Below are 21,316 nucleotides of genomic sequence, written 5' to 3'. Positions count from 1 at the left end.
CACCCTCCCCGCCACCACCCTGGCCCAGACCCGCCACTGCCTCCTCCTGAGATGGCGACAGACAGTCTGGTTCCTCTTCTTCCATTTGTGATTCGCATGGAAAGTTCTCCCATGTAGCTATCAAATCACCTTTGATCATTCTCCGCTAAACACCCCCTAATGCACTCCTATTACTTTTCTGTTACATTCTTCAGCTGTCTCTCTCTAAAGCAGTATGTAATTGGATTTTTAACACAACTTGATGATATTTTAACACATTTAGAGCCACTGGAATGTATATTGTAGGTAGTCTTCCACTTCCATATTCTGCTTTTATGTCTCCTCAATGTTTCTCATCTAGTCTGTTTTCTTGCCTTAAAAAATGTTTATTACTATCTTTGATGCTGATTTAGAATGCAGACATGTTACTTTTGGGGGGGAGGGGCAGTGGGAGAGGGAGAGAATCATAAGCAGGCTCCATTCCCAGGGCAGAGCCCAACATGGGGCTTGACCTCACGACCCTGAGATCACGACCTGAACCAAAATCAAGAGTCGGACGCTTAATCGACTGAGCCACCCAGGTGCCCCAACATGTTACTTTTAATTCTAAGAGTAGGTACTATAAAGATGCATAATAAGGTGTCAAACTCAATACTGGGGTTCCTTTTGTGGAAAACTAGCATTACCGACTTCCTTCTACCCCTTTGCCAGTCTTTAACTGAACCTGGGGACAAACATGTTCTTTCCCCTTTCCACCCCATCATGTGCTTCTCCAGTTTGTAGAAGCCACATGAACAAAAGTGCTGGGCAGAAGTGCCCAAAGATGGCAAAGGCAATGTTGGAGCTGGCTTTCTTTTACTGAAGCTTCTGGTGACAGACGGGAGGCCAATTTGAGGGTGTGGAGCAGAACCCGATGACCAGTAGGATACTGTGACTTCCTATGATTTTTCTCTCTTGTTTGCCTATGATAACTCAAAGGGAACTAATAAAATACCCCTGGTTGGCTACATACCCACTGCTAAGCTTGTTTTCAGTAATAATGATTACCTTCACGGGTGTCAAATGAGTAGGCAGCCTAGCTTCCTACCTGACAGCTTTTCCTCCACAGAGATGCAAGGGTTAAAATATTTTTTCCTTCAAATTTTTATCTAAATTCTATTTAGTTAACATATAATGTAATATTGGTTTCAGGAGATTTTAGTGATTCATCACTTACATATAACACTCAGTGCTTATCATAACCAGTGTCCCCCTTAAAGTCCATCACCCATCTAGCCCATCCCCCCACCCACCTCCCTCCGTCAACCCTCAGTTTGTTCTCTGCCATTAAGAGTCTCTTATGGGGGCGCCTGGGTGGCTCAGTTGGTTAAGCGACTGCCTTTGGCTCAGGTCATGATCCTGGAGTCCCGGGATCGAGTCCCGCATCGGACTCCCTGCTCGGCGGGGAGTCTGCTTCTCCCTCTGACCCTCCTCCCTCTCATGCTCTCTGTCTCTCATTCTCTCTCTAATAAATAAATAAAAAATCTTAAAAAAAAAAAAAAGAGTCTCTTATGGTTTGTTTCCCTCTCTCTCTTTTTTCTTTGCATGTATTCATTTGTTTTGTTTCTTAAATTCCACATATGAGTGAAATCATATGGTATCCGTCTTTCTCTGACCTATTTCGCTTAGCATAATACACTGTAGCTTCATTCACATTGCATATGGCAAGACTGTATTCTTCTGATGGCTGAGTAATATTCCACTATGTATATATACCACATCTTCCTCATCCATTCATCAGTCGATGGACATCTGGGCTCTTTCCATAGTTCGGCTATTGTTGATAATACTGCTATAAACGTCAGGGTACACGTGCCCCTTCGAGTCTGTATTTTTGTATCCTTTGGGTAAATACCTAGTAGTGCAAATGTTGGGTCATGGGGTAGTTCTATTTTTAACTTTTTGAGGAACCTCCATACTGTTTTCCAGAGTGGCTGCATGAGTTTGCATTCCCACCAACAGTGTAAGAGAATTCCCCTTTCTCCGCAGCCTCGCCAACACCTGTTGTTTCCTGACTTGTTAATTTTAGCCATTCTGACAGGTGTGAGGTGGTATCTCATTGTGGTTTTGATTTGTATTTCATAAGGGTTAAAATATTAATACACAACAAAGAGCAAGCAGAAAAACATTTTAAAGTATCTCCCCGAGACATTAAAAGTCTTCTTAAAAAAAGATGAAATGTATCAGAGGACACTGAAAGTTTATAAAAGGTCAACTGAAAAGGTAAAAGGCAGATCAGGTGGAAAATGCATGTTGTGTATCATTTTTGCTGAAGTGCCACATGCAACCCGAATATGTAAGATGAGAGAATAAAAATTTCAAACTTCATAATTTTTAACTTCAGGATCTACAGCTTCCACATTTTTCTGTTAGATTAGAGGTCAGGAGTTACTACTGCTGTCATTCTGCTTCGCTGTCCTTCTTGAGGAGCCCAGAGGCAGGGGCCATCTGTTTAATCTCCCCTGTATGCACTTGGCTAAGCACGGCACTTGGCACACAGTGCATGCGCTTCAAACACATTGGCAGGTGACAGAAGGAGACTGCGTGTGTACAAGACATCATTTGGGGACCTCTCTGCAACAAGGAGCCCTCTGTCTAGTCTGGCCCAAGTCTGCCCTTACTTCAGCTCTGAAAGGACTATCACAGCCATTTTGAATACATTTAGGGAGAAAAGTTCATGATGACAGGCTTGGGAGGCAGTCTGGACAGATGAAGCAGCAGACCTGAAAGGTAATCTAAGGGTCTTAAATGCAAATGAAGTGAGTGGGAACAGTTTGTCCGACTGGCTTTGCACTTAGGAACCACGTAAGGAGCACACTTCAGACACGTGTCATCTTCCCTCAAGTACGAGTGGTTTTTAAGAATGTGCACTGGGCAGAAAAGGGGATCAAACTCTGTCTCTGCTCTGTCATTGGCAGAGCAGAGAATAATAAGCAGAAGACTTACATGTGCTAGAAGTTACTGTCCCCGATGATCAAACATTATAGATGGGAACACTGCTGTCATTAAAGTAACAATATGAACCGCCTACCAACAGGGCAGGCTATAAAAAATGCTCTTCCTTTTGCATTGCACTCTGTGTGAAGTGTGTCATCTATCTGTAGTAGCTAAGGATATTAAATGTTTTTATGAGGGAGAAAAAAAACCCTCACATTTTCAAATGGCAGGAAAAAAATTAAACTCCCATTTTTATATGGTAGAACATTCTAGATGTATGTACTTTATATGAACTGAGTGATGCAAATCATACAAAATAGCAATTGAGTTGTCATAGAAAAGGAAAGATTGGAATCAAAGTTAGAAAGAATTATCAGAGTAAGAATGACAGAGTAAGACACAGAAGCAGAAAATCAGAAAGACAGACACATGGAACTTTCTGGAAAAAATATTTCTGGTTAGCAAGGAGGAACTCCATGCTGTGAGGCCGTAATCTCAAAACCACACCTCCTCCCTTGCCCTAATTATTTAAAAAATAATAAAATTATTTTTTTAAATCAGTGTTAGTCACATTAATCAGTATTAAAGGAAACCATTTTAAAAGAAAACAAACCACATTAACACCACAGATGTCATAATTGCTTATTCTCTCGCATCTCTCTCTGTGCGTTTGTGTGATTACACAGTCAGAATCCACACTCTAAATAACATACCACCAACCGCCCTCCTCCCTAAACACAGCTTTATTCTTGTCTTGCCACAGTTACGTGGCCTTGATCTTCACTATTAACTCTGGTGACCACATAATATCCCATAAAGAAGAGAGGCCATAATTGAATCTTCTTCTTGGTGGTCCCCTTAGCCCCCCCTTCCCTACATTCATCTCGTGCACACCAAATTCAGTTGAGACCACCACTCAGGGTTTCCTGAAATCCAGCCCCTGCTATCCTCCAGACCCACAGCCCTGCTTTAGCCAAGGTTTTTACGTTTTTTTCCTATTGCTCTAAAAGTTCTTTTCTTCTTCCAGTTTTATGGAGGTGTAATTGACACAGAGCATTGTATAAGTTTAAGATATAAACATAATGATTTGATACATATATGTTTATATTGCAAAATGATCACTACAATAAGTTACTTAACATCCACCACCTTGCATGGTTGCATCTTTTTTTCTTTGTGATGAGAACTTTTAAGATCTACCCTCTTAGCAGCTTCCAAATAGCAATAAAGTATTGACTATAGTCACCATGCTGTGCATTACATCCCCAGACTGTATTTACCTTATTACTGGAAGTCTGTACATTTTAACCCTCTTCCCCAACCCCTTCTTTCTACAAGTTCTTAAAGGGCAGCAGTGAGGATATCTTGGTCCTACCTCTCCTCCTGTATGAACACAGTGGAGGCTGCCAGTTAGCTCATGTTTTCTGAATGAAGGAAGGAAGTCTATCTTTCCTCTCTACCCAGGAGGATGTATCCATGGGCCCTGCCAGTTAGCATGATGTGGGAAGATTCTGGGGGGGCCTACAGCATTTAGGGAGCTCTGACTTTCTCCAGTTAAATTTTGGCTACCTCCGTATATAAAGACGAACTAAAAACGAGGAGTGCTTTTCTTAATCTGATTCCATTTTGCAGATAAAGTGCCTACCTAGACTCAGAAAGGACAGGGGCCCACTGTGATCTCAGAGACCTTAGGCCTCCTAACACCCTGTCCAGGTGCCTCTTTTTGTTCCCCAAACCACAGCTTCTCCAACATCCCTCAGCTAGCTCAAGGCCCAAATGAGCTAATGGGAGGCCTTGGGCCTCAGCCTTTGTTTCTTTTGGGAGCCCTACCTTTGAACTTCAATTGCATACCCAGTTTGTCGGTCTCTTCCCCCGGGTCTTGCTCCAACCTGTATCAGCCCCCTAAAGCCACGATGCTGCCACAGTCCTCCCTGTGCCCCAGTTAGGAGCCATCTCTACAATGTGTAGATCTGCTCTTCTTCACTCAGCCACACTGGACTGGGATGCTGGTCCCAGGTGGAACACCGCTGTGTGCCCCTCTGCAAATCAGGATACGAGCCGCTACCCTCCCCCTGTCCTCCTGTGCATGAGTATGGATTCTCTAAGACCTGCCGCTTTTTCTTCTTCACGAATAAGCAAAGCTCACCAGAATCCACTTCCCCTCCCCCAGGCCAACAGAAGAGAGATGGAGCCACTCCAGCAAATCCACAAACACGTGTGTTTTCCTGAGCACTGAGCAGTCTATTCCTGGGCGTAATATTTATCCTGTGAACCCACCACGTAATGTTAGTTCACTGAGTTTCTCTTCCTATGCTGCCGAGACCTGCATGGCCTTCTCCCACTGCACATCCCCAGGGGCACAGTGCCCTGAGCATTACAGGATCTCAACAACGTGCTGCAGAGGGGATGAAGCCCACCGACAGCATGAGATGGGTGTCTCCACCGGAATCATTAAAAAGCCAACAGGCCCCCCCCTTTTTTTTATGACTAGTTCTAAAGAATCAAATCAAAGGACTTACATTGCTTCCAAGCTCAGCGCTGTGACCAAATGACACAGACCTTGATCTTGTAGTGCAATTACGGAAACTGCCCAACCCCCACAGAACCCGAGCAAACCCTCTTCTCGTTCGATGCTCTGCTATATTTTGGGATTGGCGATTGCATACTGCTACAACAAATGTAAGAAAGATGGTGATGACTCACTGCAGACAGGTAGGAGCACCCAAATCAGTGTCTCTCGACAGGTGGTCAATGACGCAGCTCCAGTGTGGATGCATCATGGGAGGTCTTGGAGGAAAATGAATGGTCCCCACTTCTCTGAATGCCTCCAACCACAAGGTAGCATGGGGTCGAACCACACTCCCCGAGACGCTTAAGAGCCTGTGTTTCATCCCCAACAGCTGCTCCCTGGCGTTTCTGGTCTTTCTCCGCTGTCTACAAAGGGACAATTTTGTACTGGGGACCCTCCTACATCTATGCCACCTTCAGTAGTGTCCTGTTGGGGGGGGGGTTGTGGTCACAGGACAGACACAGCTGCTGGAGCTCTGCAGCTCCAGAGACCTGGGGGCGTGCTAAAGGCTGGTGGGAAAGGAAGACCACGGGAGCCTCTCTGCCCACCTCCCGGCCCCTCACTCCTCCCCTGCTCACCCCCACTTAGACATTCATTCCCATCTACCCATACTGCAGAGAGCCTCCCACATACATGGCTTCCCCGCATCCTGACCTTTTCTGCCACAGGTCTCACCGTGGTCGGTGACTAGATAGTCATTTGTACAATCACTCAGGCTCTCACACACAGTTGTGCAAACTACGCAATGCAAAGCAGGTGAGTGAGGGCTGGAACCCAGGCTCGCTGCGGTGTCCCATGTCCCTGCCGCACAGCAGCTGTGCAGTATCCATGGGCTGAGTGAGCACTTCAAGCCGGCCAGGGCTCCAGGCTCTGAGGGCGGCCACAGTAAATCCTGACCCCAGGCTGACCAGTGCACTCAGCTGCCTGGTGCCTGAGATGTAAATCCTACCGAAGCAGGGCTCAGTGCGGGGACCAAAGTATACACAAGGGATTAAAACTCACCACAATCAATGCTGTTAAAGCACTTGGCAAAGCACCCAGGGGAGAAAGGCAATGAAGGGCCTGGGACAATTCCACTAAGGGGGCATTTTCCAGGCAGACAGAGGGCATGTGCAGGATCTCATGAGACGGCAGGGCTTGAGAGAGCCGGTGGCTCACACAGGGCACTGAGCAGAAGGCCATGGGGGGAGGGAGGAGGTTGTAAAGGTTTCTGAGTCTTTGGCTAAGGAGCGTGGACTTGCAGGGAGCAAAGTGAGCCGGCAGAGAACCTTAAAGCCAAAGAATAACATGACCTACGTGCTTTTTATTTTTTTTATAAAGAACTTTCTGGTGACACTGTGGTAGACAAAGAGCTAGAAGATATCAGTGACTGGGAAACTTTCAGCAGCCATTGCTCAGGGGTAAGGGTCTGAAATAAGGCCTAAGGCCTAAGGTCTCTGAGATGGGTGTGGTTGGTAATGGGACTGAGGACTCCAGGCAGGGTGCACCGAGACGCAGAAAAGAGGCAGAATGAGGAAAGATGGCACGTGGGGGACACAGAGCGCTCTCATTTGGAAATACTGAGACCACATAGACATTCAAGGGGAATTACGTGGCAGGCAGCTGGGAGCTCCACCTGCTCACCGCATTCACCCTGATAGGAAAGGGACAGCAGACCTGACACTTGGCCAGCACCGTGGACAAAGGACATGTGGCATCTTGCATCTGTGGCCACGTGGGACATGGACTGCTTTTCCCTGCACTACAGATTGACATAGTGATAACAGAAAGAAGAGGAAATTTGTAAATGTTTGGCCCATTTCTCTGATTTACTGTTTCGTTCTTGGAAAAGAAAAAAAAATCAAAGGACTGACTCAAATTAATCCAGATGAAATCTAATTTTGCGCCCTCCCCAATTTTAACTGAAAATCTGCACCTCACCCTATGCTAGAGAGTACATTTGAAGCTATTCAGATATTTCCAAATACGAAAGAATAAAATTCATGTACATGTGAAAAGTCATACTATCCTGATTGAAAGTTTAAGTACAGCAACCTCTAAACTGTTAAGGAAAATTCATATTCAGATCTTTTAGTAACATTTAGAAAAATAATAAAGATTATTCTTTTAAAAAAACTGGGGAGTATCTGGTGTAAAAACTAATCAACAAATGTCCATTTCTACTCCCTTTGCATCTTGAGAACAGCACGTCCTCCATGCGAACAGGAGAGAGAAAACTTTTTACACTAAATTCCCCTAATTCTTTTTTTTTTTAAAAAAAACACTTTTTTGAGTTATCCCTGACATACAAAAAGCTGAACGTATTTAATGTATACAATGTGGGCAGTTTAGAGATAAATATATATGATGAAGTCATCACCACAATATATGCCATAAATCTATTCATTACCTCCAAATTTATTATTATGATGATAAGAACACTTAATGTAAGATCTACCCTCTTCACAAAATTTTAAGTTAACAGTGCTGTTAACTATAAACCCTACTACACTGTATAGCACATCTCTAGGATGTAAAAACCATGGCAGGAACTGCTCCTAGAATTCTGTCTACTTGTGGTGTGCAATCAATAGAGAAAAACCCCTGCCCTCCGCTCCCCAGGGGGCAACTGTGACAGACAGCAGGAGAGCAGGGTGCACGGGAGTGATGACCTCAGCACACAGTGGCCGAAGGACAGGAACTCGAATGAGCAATGCCTAACCACCCCTCTATCCCTTCCTCCGCAGGAGGTTCCCTCAAAGGGAAGGAAAACATCTCACATATAATGTCAAAAATAGGGAACCAGCCTGTGTCCCAAGGGAAGCTTGAATTCGCCCACCAGAGTCCTTGAGAGTTTTTAGATAGTTAAAGCAATTTTGTAAGAATTAAGAAACCACTACTTTTTTCTGACTCTGTGGCATCACTTTGGGTAATGTTCCCTAACTAGGCCAAATGTAACTTGTACAGAAATGTCTCTAGCCGCACTGTTTATAAGTATTCAGAATACTAGTAAATTGCATAAATACTTGTTGAATGAATGAATAAAAAACAAAACAAATGATCAGCAATGACAGAATATCTGAGCAAATCACCATTTAAAGTGGCATAATTAATATTTAGTCCAGATGCATTATAAATAACAGGGACACTATTGTTTGTACATAGAAATTTATACATGGAATGATTTTTAAGGAAAAAGAGCAAACGATATGCATATATGAACTGCATAAATATGCATAAAAGGCACACCACTATTTAGGGAAGGATACGAGGTCACAGAAATACAATCTAATAGATGCTGCACTTTTCATCAGCACAAATGCATGGTAAGGTTGATCCTCAGACCTTAAATGAATAAACATGGCCTGAATTTTTTTCTTCTACCACACGTGGTAGCAGGGACCTTTTCAAATGCTTGCAGGGGACACAAACACTGCAGAGAGGAGAGACAAGGACAGAGGGGCGGGCTGACCTGGCGCGGGGTTCGGGGGCTGCCTGGTGTAGGACACGTTGAACGCAGGCTCCTCGATCAGCGGCGGGGGGTACATGCGCCTCCGGATAAAGAAGCCGGCTCCGCAGCAGAAGAGCACGCCCATCATCAGGAGGAACCTGAGCAAGAGCACAGTGGTGAGGTGGTGCTCAGGGCAGACAGTGGCTTGGCCCGGGCTCAAAGGCCCTAGGACTCGGGGGTCCGCGCACAGGGACTCGCGATGCAGGGGTCACAGGGGCTCAGCACCCGGCTTCTCAGGCTGGCCTTCCCCTGACATTTCCGCCAGGACATTCTTGGGTGGATGACACCTGGGAGACTTCTGGGACGCCCCTGAACAGGACTCACTCACACTGAGAAGCTAAGTGAGCTTTCTGTCTCAAAATGCTCCAAATGGTTAGCTGCCTTCAAAGGGTTGGTGCAATCCCTTCCTGTCCATGGCCCTGACCTCAACTCAAAAGTTTTAGTCAAAACGGGAGATGCCTTTTGAATCTCGTCTGGATGCAAGCCGTGGCTGATCCAGCTTTGCCTCACGGTCCATGTCCCCCACTTCCCATGCTTCGCCGGGAAAGCAACAAGGATAAGCACTTTTATCCTTCCTAGCAGTTTTCTCTCCATTATTACATGAATATTGACAAAGAAATTTTAAATGGTGGCCTTCTTAGAGCACACCTTAATTACAGAAAACCTACAGGACTAGAGGAAATACAGTCAATAAAAAAGCTGCCGATGTGAAATCTCTAAGTATGGCTGCCATTCTCCTACCGTGACCTTAAAGTCTAACAAACAGCAGAGCTGACTGCTTTAATGACAGGATCTTTGTCCAACTCATCTAAGACTTCTCAGAGACTGTCATGTTGCTGGCATTTAATAAATGACAGACAAATGGATAAACGGCTTATTCCCACCTCACATTTGCGCTGTACCTTGTCTTTCTAGAAACTAGGGAAGTCATTCTGAGAAGAGCCAAGCTGTCTGTCCTGCACACACACATAGCTGGGAAACTCTGACATTACTATGGGACTCATGGAATCTTCCAGAACCTCACCCAATATACACACACTATGTGGGCAGCTTACTGCCTTGTGAAAGATGAACATGGAGCAGAGACGCTGCATCATGGTTAAAGGCATCTGACCACACATAAATGAAATTTAGGAAAAAAGCAGACAATAAAGATTTTAAGAATATTAATATTATGCTAAGTTTAAGTCCATCAGTCAGTCAATAAGTATTTACTGGACAACCTTGGAACATGGAGTAGGAAGAAAGATCAGAGGCACAGACAGGAAATGATTCAGGAAAGGGCTGCAATTGTGGCTTTCTGACCTGTCTGCTAATTCATTATTCATTCAACAATTTTTAAGCAGCTGCTCTGCTCCCAGCACCATGTTGTGCATTATAGAGAGTAAGGTGAGTCCCTCCCCACCAGTTAAACCTGAGTTCTGGTAGAGGAGGGAAACAGCAAAACATAAAGTTACAAAATCAGTGATTTACAACTCTGGTAAGTGCTATGAAAGAAAAACGAAGGTGCAATCATAGGGGTGTGTGTGTGTGTATGTTACATACGTAAAATTGACCGTCTCCACCATTTTTAAGCATACAAGTCAGTGCAACAAGAGGTTTTAAACAAGGGTATGTGTTATAGTGAGGCAATCGGAAAAACTTCTTTCCCTGCAACATCCAAGCTGAGTTCTGAAGGATGGAAAGAAAGAGGCAAGCTGGAGAGGAGGAAAGGCACGTTCTGGGGGGAAAGAACAGCAACTGCGCCCCAGCAGGGAGCTGGGTGAGCAAGAGGCCCCAGGGGATGGCTGTGGGCTGCAGTCCTGGGGAGCTAAGAAATCCCTACTGCGCAGGGGCCTGGCATCTCAGCTCTGGGATGCTGGAATCACAAAGGGAACTGTTTCAGCTCTTAAAACTAATTTCCCTCGGGGGGACTCAATTATAATCTTACATTCAACAGTGGGTCCAACTGTAAGTATCTGAGCAGGAATATAAAGCACAGAGAGGCTGACTGTATATAAGGGTTTACCTTTTCAAATAACACTACCACTCACTCCCAAGAGACTCACCCCCAGGCTCCCTGGATTGGAAAATGCAGAAGCCATCTGAGATATGGGTCTGTTCCAGGAGATAAGCTGAAATGTGGATTACACTATCAAATGGAATTCTTCTTCTCCTAGCCAATAAGAACGATATTGCACCTCAGACTTTAGACTGATGGCAAGTAAGTACAAGGCAGGGACAGAACAAAGTCACACGGCAGGAGACCAATGGCCAGCCTCGGTATCAATCATCAACAGATTCATTCCTCACTGAAATATGGGTCTGAAAGAACTTATTTTAAGAGAGAAACTGGTAAGGGACAGGGAAATGAGCTTATAGGAACAAGGAAAGAGAGAAGCAGGACCTCAGGGAAAAGGAGTGGTAGAGTAAGAAAAGCAGTTCTTTTAAGTACTAGAGATTGATTGCTGAGCAGGTTTGGGGAGCTTTCCAGGGATTAAGAGAGGAAGTTTCTGCCTTTTCTATCATCAAAAGCAAACTGGTTTGTTCAATTCAATTTGTTTTTTCCAATCTCTTTCTGCCCTCCCCCCAGCACGTGGTTCTCTCCCTGAACTACTACGCAGACCCAGGTGCATCCAGATCTCCTGAGTGGGAGCCCCCAGGAGCAGGGCTCATGCACGATGCTAACCCCACCAGGTTTTACTCCTTTCTAGTGTGCGTCCCAGCTCTACCAAGGGTGCTACTGGTCTAGTTTTTCTAATCCCAGTGATTTCATTCAGGCTGTGCTGGTTATACTCAAGATTTTAGAACTGGCAGGGACTTTTGAAAGCATCTTCCTCCAAAACCTTTGTTCTATGGTGAGGAGACAGACTTCCTCAAAAACCAGGTGGGACCCAGGTTGGAGGGCAGCCCTTCCCTCCCTCCACGGCCAGCTCCGTATTCGCATCCCCTGTCCCTCTCCCCCAAACACCTGCCCCCACATGAATTTCCTGCCACTCTCGCATCACACTGGCTCTTCTTATGTCTCTGTCCCATCAATGTGCTGGTCCCTTTGCACAGAACACCCTCTCTGAGACCCGGTCAGAAGCTTTGCAAGCTTTCCCCAACTTCTCTGGCATCAGAGGCTCCATTCTGTGTTTCCAGAACACTGGTTTAAAACTCTCCACACACTGGGGCGCCTGGGTGGCTCAGTCAGTTAAGCATTTGCCTTCGGCTCAGGTCGTGATCTTGGTCCTAGGACAGAGCCCCGCATAGGGCTCCCTGCTTAGCAGGGAGTCTGCTTCTCCCTCTCCCTCTGCTCCTCCCCTCTGCTCATGCTCTCTTTCTCAAATAAATAAATAAAAAATCTTTAAAAAGAAATAAAACTTTCCACATATAATTACCTACTTAGACATCTGTCTCTTTTAGGAGCCTGACTACTGTAAGTGCCTCTCCATGGGGCCCTGGTGCATACCAGACACTTAATGCTTACCAAGAGAAGGAATGCATTGAGCAGAAAGAACTCAGGCATCCTTTGACTTCAGCTGGGGCACCTCAAAATTATATCTCAAGGTGTTCTCTGGCTATATCCCCACTTTAGAACCTGTTGTCAGAATATCAACACTAAGAGCTTGGCCACATCTTCTGGCATCTGGCACCCCTCACTTGATGGCAACCTGGCAAAACTTCCTAACTATTTCAGAATTCTTGCCCCAGACGGTCCTGTCTCCTTCTACTACACAAGGTCCCATGGAGGAAAAACCTGAGGGCAAGTATGCATGAAGCTAGGCAAAGCTCTGAAAGGGCACCCCCCCTGGTCCTCCTGTCCCCTGCTTTGGTACTAGTCCACTCCACCTTAAAGTGCACCCAGAGATGTTTACATTTAGAAAATCTTAGGCTCAAAACAATTTACCTTCTACTACAGAGTTTTAGGCACCAACATGGCACTTGGTTCAGTAGGGCTTGCCAGAAGAGTGACATCAAGACAGGGGATGTCCAAGCCAGCTCTGAGGGAGGCCAGGCCAGGGCCAGATGTGACAGGTGAGCTGAGCCCCCAAATGCCCGATGCCCCATCAAGGAGGTAGGGACAGTGATAGGAAAGCAACCTCTCCTATCAAAGATAACGTGACATGTGGAATCCCACGTACTGGTGTTTTCCCTGATCAAATGCTCTTTTGGTTTCAGGCAAACCCTCTCCCGCCCATGCCCTGCCAACCCTGAGATCTGAAGCAGTATCTCTCATCTACAGAGTCAAGTACATTTTCAGACATACCCCCAAACGGGCATCCCCTGAGGAGGGCAATGCACGGGGGGTTCCCGTTAATGGAAACTGCACCCCTATCCTTCTGGGATGCTCTGTCAGCAATACTCCCTCACTCCCTCTCAAGGCAGAATTTTACAGACTTCAGACAGCTCCCGATCTCCCTCAGCAGAGCTGGAAGATCATCAGCAGGCTGTCCGTCCTGAAAGTTAAGATTCGGCTGACACAGCGTGAATGGGAATGGCCTTCAGGCAGCAGAAACGTTGTACCAAGATTCGCTAACTCCGAGTCCTTCAGACAGTCCTCCTCAGTTCCATCCCGGCAACTGGCGAAGCAGCTGCTGAAGGACAACACTGTCATCCCGCCCACCTTCCAAAAGATTAACTCCTCTTTCCCGGCCACAGCCTGTGAAAATGGGAACGAGCTTTCTGCAAACTCTGTGAGCAGAAGTGCTTGTCACGAAGCCAAGCTGAACGTAACTGTTTTCTTGACTGAGGCTGTCCCTGAGACCGAGAGCTCAGGTGAAGGTGATGTGCTAATACGGAGTGTGGCAGAGCCCCTGGGGGAGGGGGTGTGGGGGGAGAGCAAAGCATTCGAGACCAGAAGAGTTGTGACCTACCAAAAATACCACAGCCTCTGTATGGAGAGGGCCCGCACGCAGCACCTGGAACCACAGCAGTCCTCGTAGGGGCGGCATCTGCGGGAGAGAGGGGGCAGCACAGGCGGGTCAGTGTCCGGCTTGGAAGGAATACCGAACCAGTCATGAGGTCCAGGCTGATTTCAGGGCAAAGGACGGACTGGCACCGTCGCATCACAAACTGGCGGGACTGACTGCTGTCAGTCCGGGCGCCCAAACGGGAAGTACTGAGATGGGCGCAGCGAGCGTCATTCACGGTGCCGTGTCTCCTATACATCTCCACGTGCTGGATCACAGGGGCTTCCCTCTGGTGAGGCCTATGACCAAAGGCCAGCACGAAACCCATCAGCTCTGCAGCTGGGAGGAAGCTCAACCACAGACCCGCGTCCATGCGCCCTAGATCCTGCTCAGCGCCCGATCCCTGATGAAGGTCACGAGATGGCCTTACCACATGGCAAGCCCAGTGAGGTTAAAAGCAGAGGTTACGGAGTCAGACGACATAGGAGGGGTAGTCCTGGGCTTGCCACTTAATGGCTGTGGGGCTTCTGACAAGTTACTCAACCTCTGTGAGCCTCGGTTTCCCGTAACTGAGTTTTTGCAGTTTCCCAGTAAAGTGGGTGGGAGGCCAGGCCCCCTTTGCGGGGCCGCTTTAAGCTTTAAGGCCATCATCCTTATACAGTCTGCTGACGGGACTGTCCTTGCTGCCCCTGCCCCTCCGCAGTGCCTGAGGCTGGGGGCCCTGCAGGGCACAGGCCGTGCTCAGGGGCTGCTCCTCCCCTGGGATTGCTGCCCATTCAAGGCCCTCAGGACTCAGTGTGGACTCTAAAGAGTCACGTTAGCTTCCTTTAATACTCCACCCCCGGGGCACCTGGGTGGCTCAGATGGTTAAGCGTCTGCCTTCGGCTCAGGTCATGATCCCAGGGTCCTGGGATCGAGTCCCACATCGGGCTCCCGGCTCAGCGAGGAGCCTGCTTCTCCCTCTAACCCTCTCCCTTCTCATGCTGTTTCTCTCTTGCTCGCTCTCTAAAAAATAAATAAATAAATAAAATCTTTAAAAAAAAAAAATACTCCACCCCCCAACTTTTTTTTGGAAAAGAGAGACTACCATGAAAGCTGAAGCCCCTGGGTTCTGCACGTTGGTATTTAGACACTTTCACTACAGTGACTTGAGTCCAAGCGGTGGTAGGTGGGGAAAGGGAGCAAGGTGGGTTGTTTCTCAATAACACTACACGATCATATAGTTGTGATCTAGGTTCCTGCCAGTTTTCTTCTCTTAAAAATTTAAGTAGGAAACATTCCATGTGTATGGAGTAAGAGAGTGCTAAATCTGATTTTTTTCTTTTAAAGCAAAAACACAGCTTACTCTAGCTGAAATAGTTGTCAGTTCAGAACTATTTTTTTTTTCCCTTTTGGAATAAAATAGTACTTCAAATAAAAAAAAATAGCTGGGAGAAATACACAGTTTGATCCAGGATCTTGGACACTGAATTTGTAGGTAATTCCAGTATAAATTGGCTTGTTGTATGAAGAAAAATGTGTAGAAGATAGCTCCCCACGAAATATAAGTGAAGACCAGTTGAGATGGAGAGTTATGAGTTCAGTGAAACTCAGCAAAGCTGGGCTCCAATGCCGTTTCTCCTTGGTTGGCTCCCAGGGCTTGTGTCTGTGTTTTTAAACACCCAGCACCCGACTGCTGCTAAATCCTCTATCATTTCAAGGACAAACTGAGCTGAGAGACTCCTGCTGAACCACCACCACCAGAACCACGCACACACACATTCTCCACATGATACACGTTTTCACATCCAGTCCTCCCACAGCCCACAAACATGAACTTGTACGTACTAGGTAGAACTCGTTATGATTCCTATAGGATGCTCCCATAAGTTGGTGACAGAAGGTAATCTGTTTAACTTGCTTTAATCAACCAACAAACATCAGAGCACAGAAGCGTGTGCTTAAAAATGCTGCTGGTCGAACAAAGAAGAGAAGAGACAAACAAAAAACAGACTCTTAACTACAGAGAACAAACGGGTGGTTGCCAGGGGGGAGGTAGGCAGGGGGATGGGGGGATGGGGGGATAGGTGATGGAGATTTCGAGTACACTTACCGCGGTGAGCACTGAGTAATGCGTAGAATTGTTGAATCATTATATTGTACACCTGAGACTAATATAACACCGTATATGAATTCTACTTGAATTAAACAATTTAAAAAACGCTGCTGGTTCTTACAACCTATGCACCCATCAAAAAGCCACCAAGGTGCTACTAGGAACTTGCTGGACCCTGGGGGGTGGAACAATGAAAAGCCAGACAGAAGTCCCTGCCATGGAGGAGCTTTCTTTCTAGAAGAGAAAGACAAACAAACAAGAAAAATATGAACTGTGTTGGACAGCAATACGTCCTACTCTGGTGAAAACGAAAGTAGAAGCTGGAAGGCTGAAAGCGAGGGAGACAGGGTGGTAGGTAATACAAGTTCAAACAGGGTGTTCAGGGATGACTCACTGAGAAGGTGACACCTGAGCGGAGACCATGCAGAAATCCAGCCTGGCAATGACCTGGCCTGGCACGAGGCCCTCAGCGTTGGTGGAGGAGTCCCGGCCCTCCGGTCCTAGCGCACACACACCGTGGTTGCATTGTCGGAAAGAACGGTTAAGCACAGAATGTGAGGGGAAATGAAATGCCCAGTTCAGGGGGCTGGGGGCATCTGGGCCAGGGCTGGACCAGCAAGGACCCACTACCACCCAAACAGCACACTCTGCTCACTGATGCACAGCACTGTCCACAGCAACTCCTGGTGCCCTCCTCCTCAAGAATCTCAACGGTCTTGGGTGACCAGTGTATGTGTGTGCATGTGTGTGTGTGCATGTGCATGTTTGTGCACATCTGTGTGGAAGAAGGGGGGAGCACTCAAGGGAGAAAAAGGACTTCCTGCTTTTAGGGTAGGTGGTGTTCAAACAATTAATGGTAAACAAGGGAGATTAAACTATTTTCTATCATGAATCTGTAAAGAGAAGAATCCTCAGCAATTATGTCAGATTCATGATAACTGTGATGTTGTGATGGGCAGGATTCAAAGATGGCCCCAATATCCCCACCCCTTAGAGAACACGGCCTGTATGATCCTCTCCCCTCGAGTGTGGAGGATCCCATGAATTTGATGGAATGGCCATGCCCACAAGTATGGAATGCTACATGAGGTGGTATGTAACATTAAGACTCTCCTGCTGGCTTTAAGAAGTAGCTGCTGTTGGTAAGAGGGCCATGTGGCTCGGACTGGGGGTGGTCTCCAGGAGCTGGGTGCAACCCCCAACCGGCCAGCAAGGGAACGGGGACTTCAGCCTGACAACCACAGGAACTGGATTCTGCCAGCAACCTGCCTGAACTTGCAGGGGAACCCCAAGCCCCAGATGAGGACACGACCCGGCCAACTCCTGATTTCAGCTTCGTGAGAACCAGAGCAAAGGACCACCTAGTGGCTGTTGTGCCTAGACTTGTGATCTATAAGATAATGATCTTATATTTATTTATAAGATTTATAAGATTTATTTATTATCTGTAAGGTAATAAATATATGTAGTTTCATTCTGCTAACTTTGTAGTAGCTTATTATGTAGCAATAGAATACTAATACAAATAAGAACAAAGCTTACAGGTTATGAGAGCCCTTCTTACATTCTAGGTACCAGGTCAGGTGCTTTACCTCATTTACCACTCAGAGCATCCACACACAAGGGAAGTATTATTAGCCTCATGTTTGGAAGAAGCTCAGAAAACAAGGCATTAGGGCTATCACGCCTCCTTTCAGTCCAGGGCACTATCTGCTAAAGCCAAGAATGGACCTGGCCAGCATTTCGAGAAAGCGCTTGGCACAGACGCCGCCTCTCGGGTAATACCGAGTCTTCCATTACCAAAGGGTAACTCCTTTGTCCCCACTTGGTTTGCCTACTCTTCCTTGGCCCTGCTTTTACAAGCTGCTATGGACCGAGCCATTACAGTGATGGTGTGTGGTGACTATACTCATTAAGAGTGACTCCATAACCATTTAGCTCATGTGAATGAACCAAGTGGAAGAGACAAAGAGAAGGAAGGCAGTGAAGGGATGCCTTAGAACCAGCAAGAGGCTGAGAAGATGCAGAAGGTGAAGGCAAAGTTTAATGTGGTGAGAGCCATTCCCAGAGGGCAAATCAAGCCCCGAGGAAGTGGGAGGGAAAGGAGGGATATTCAGCAAGACTACAGAAACTCAGACAATGTGAACCAAGCACTGAATCCTCAGGCAAATGGCAGCGGGTCCCCGGGACAGAGCCTACAGAGAGAAATTCAGTAACCACTCTTTAATAATGCCTGTAGGGGTTCTTCCTTTGGAACTGTATATTGACCAGAGATTCCCCAAAATGCCTCTACCGCCCTATATCAATAACTCTCTACAACTGGCAGATAACTTAATCATAAAAGACAGAAATAATGCAGTAAGATGTGATATCAGGTAAGTACGACATTCATTTGGAAAGAATTACCAGTGCTACACAATATTATTCATCGGAACAGTGTTTTTCAACTACTGTGACCCACTAGTGGATTGTGAAATCAAGTTAGTAGGTTGTGATACCCATTTTATAAAGGTAAAGATTGATTTAAAAAAATCAGAGGGCATCACATATAAGAACCGTTCTGTGAAACTGACCTTTGGCTCACATATACACCCATACAGATATGTGTGCGCTAGGTCGAAACACAGAAGGTATTTCTTCAAAGCTTCTGCCGTGTGAGCCCCCAAAGTGGACCAGCTCAAGTTTCTGTTGTGTCTAGATGAGCTTCTTTCGTCCCCCTGGTAGGTTGAGGGCAGCTTTCAGGTCCAACTAGAAGGTTACTTCCTGCTGTCAATGGTGCTGGGCTAAAACCTGTTTTTAGGTCCCCCATGACCTCTGCCTGGGTGACACTGGTCAAATGGCTGTTGCATTTTTATTCCTAATTCTACTGAAAGATGCCTTGCAATGATCAAATTCTAGAAGATGCAACTCTCATGAAGGCCCTCTCAAGTGGGAATGCCCCCTGCTCACCCGCCTACTTATGAGCACCCCCTGAAGGAGGGCAGGAGGTGGCTGTGGCAGGCTGGAGGACAGAGATGGCAGATACCTACCTGCAGCTTATGAGAAATGAGACTGTTCATCTCTCCATTGCTCTACAGCCACCATGAGGTTTCCCTTGTCCCTCCCTCTGGGCTTTGCCCCTAACTATAACGAGAGCTGCCTCGGGCACAGTTCAGAGCTGAAGGTATACTCAGGGAGTCCATCCAATTCTGGTAAACGTAAACTTGGTTAAAAAAAAAAAGGAAAGCAGGTATTGGGATAAACATTTGGTGAACGGATCATCTTTCAAGAGCTGAATTTGATAAAATGCTTCCCCTTCACAGCTATACTTACAAGCAAGCATTTGCTACTTTGAAACCTAAGCCCCTGCGGCATCCTATTTCCCAGGTTAGAAAAAAAACGCGTAAGACATGAACCTCTATAAGCCTCTTGTCTCAAATTCTACACACACACACACACACACACACACACACACACTCCCCTCAGCCTGAGAATCGAGATAGAAGGATAATGATCTCGAGTTCCTAATTCAAATTACTCTCTGTTGGCAAGATTCAACATCTAAGTGCTCTAGCTCTTTTCAGGATCCAAATTTGGAACACTAGCAGTAAATATTTGTTGTCAACTGATTATCTGCTTTCTTTCCTCAAAACAGAGCAAGCTTTATGCTCCCTTGTTTAGCTGAAGGCCCATTCACTCCAAGTGTACTTGCTGGCTCATCAGCAATCCTGGACTGGCTCCCAGTGTGGATGCTGATGAGTGCCAACCTCTTGAAGGAGCACGTAATTACCCATGGAGTGACACTATTACCCCCTTTCTTTCTGCTGCTTTCCCCCCAGTGAACCTGCTGGCAAATGGGGGCCCTCAGAACACACCTACTGGCCTTCCAAACAGCTGTGATTACAAAAGGAAAGTTAAGTGTAACACTGAGCTGAATGAGAAGTAGTAAACATCAGCAGGCAGGCCAGCACATTAAATAAGCCATCACCCGACACATCAGGTCTAGCGCCCCCAGTGCCTAAGCCTGAAATGGCACTGGGGTTCCGAAAGACAGCTGAGGACTAACTAGGCTGGACGCAGAAAAAAATCAGGGTGGAGACAACAGAATGGAATTTTCCTTCCTGTTCTACTCTGTGTGCCACCTCTCAGACTTGCAGTAGAAAGGAACAAACGTTACTTTTAAGTAAGTCCACTCCTCAACATAACTAATTTTAAGTCCAGGACTCTAAAACACACACGACTGCTTCCAAGATGTAAAAACAGCATGTACATCAGCAGCACTGGGTTCCTGGAATTGCTTCCTGTTAGCCAGGTATTCTTCACTGTATCCCAGGATCCGAACACAAATTTCTGAGGAGGTCAGAGAAGGGGGTGTTAATTCGTAATTAAGTACATTACAGAGACAGAATGAGACTGTCCAGCCTCTCTCGTCCAGTAAGTGATAGGTGCTGAGGTCCTGAGGATACATAATGTAAAAGGAAGCATGAGACTGGAGTTAGAAATGTGTCATAGCAGTGATGAAATGCAAATATGACAGGATGGCGCCCTTGGGAGTTTCAGGAGTCTGCGAAGTAAGCACACGCCACACCTGGCACTGTCCAGGAGGGAAGTGGGTCTGGCCACTGGACACATGTTTTCTTAGCTGTTGAGTCTGAATCTCAAGAGCAGAAAAGGGTCACATCCCGGAGTAGGGAATGCTCAATACTAATGAAGTCACAAAATCTCTGTAGGAAAGAAAAATGACCAGATGTTGATATGTTAACTCTTCCATGTGGCATAAAATGGTCATTAATACTTAAACTGATTCATGGAAAATCATCTCAGCCATCTGGTAGAACACCTAAAATTATCAGTTAAGTATTCAGGGTGGAGGTCTAGAGATGCAATTTGTGGGGTCTGCTCATTTTTTTAGTGTTCAATAGAGAACAGGGCATGGTTAACAAATGACAACTTTAGAGTTTTAAGTAACTTCCCATCAACATCATGTCATTTAAAATGCCGATCTAGCCCATTACCTGCTGAATTAAGTCTCAGTGAACCACTCCCTTCCTTTAAGTCTCTGCCAGTACAACTCATTTTCCTCATCCAACCTCAAGCTTCTTAGTATGACGGGTGATCTGGGCTCCCGAATCATATACTTCATGTCGCTTCTTACACTACTTTTATTATCATCTGTTTGCTCCCACAGAGCAAAGCACATGGCGGATACCCAAAGAAGACTTACTGAGTCAGAATCAGGGAATGCATTCAGCATTATCGGGAACCCGTGAGAAACTGGACTCCTTAGAAAAACGAACCACAGCCCCACAATGTTTGGAGAGAACTCCAAGAGCTAAGTAAAACTCTGAGGGCAC

The 21,316-nt window shown here is 46.2% G+C and overlaps 1 protein-coding gene and 1 long non-coding RNA gene across 2 annotated transcripts in view; one reads left to right on the top strand and one right to left on the bottom strand.

Moving 5' to 3' along the window:
• LOC145716614 (uncharacterized) overlaps positions 1-21,316 on the top strand; it is a 341,468-nt gene that overhangs the window by 48,775 nt on the left and 271,377 nt on the right. The gene's annotated exons all lie outside the window — the stretch shown is intronic.
• Positions 1-21,316, bottom strand: part of VOPP1 (VOPP1 WW domain binding protein) — a 107,736-nt gene that overhangs the window by 18,795 nt on the left and 67,625 nt on the right. Inside the window, exons 3-4 of the mRNA XM_006729831.3 lie at positions 13,853-13,930; positions 8,976-9,112 (exon numbers count right to left, since the gene is read on the bottom strand). Coding sequence (XP_006729894.1) covers positions 8,976-9,112; positions 13,853-13,930 — 215 coding nt within the window. The remainder of the gene's footprint in view (positions 1-8,975; positions 9,113-13,852; positions 13,931-21,316) is intronic.

This window comes from Leptonychotes weddellii, chromosome 12 (assembly GCF_054177405.1).
Source record: "Leptonychotes weddellii isolate Sample4059 chromosome 12, ASM5417740v2, whole genome shotgun sequence".
In the NCBI taxonomy this organism is placed as follows: domain Eukaryota; kingdom Metazoa; phylum Chordata; class Mammalia; order Carnivora; family Phocidae; genus Leptonychotes; species Leptonychotes weddellii.
Note: the sequence above shows the minus strand (reverse complement) of the source record. Positions and strands in the feature narration are given on the sequence as shown.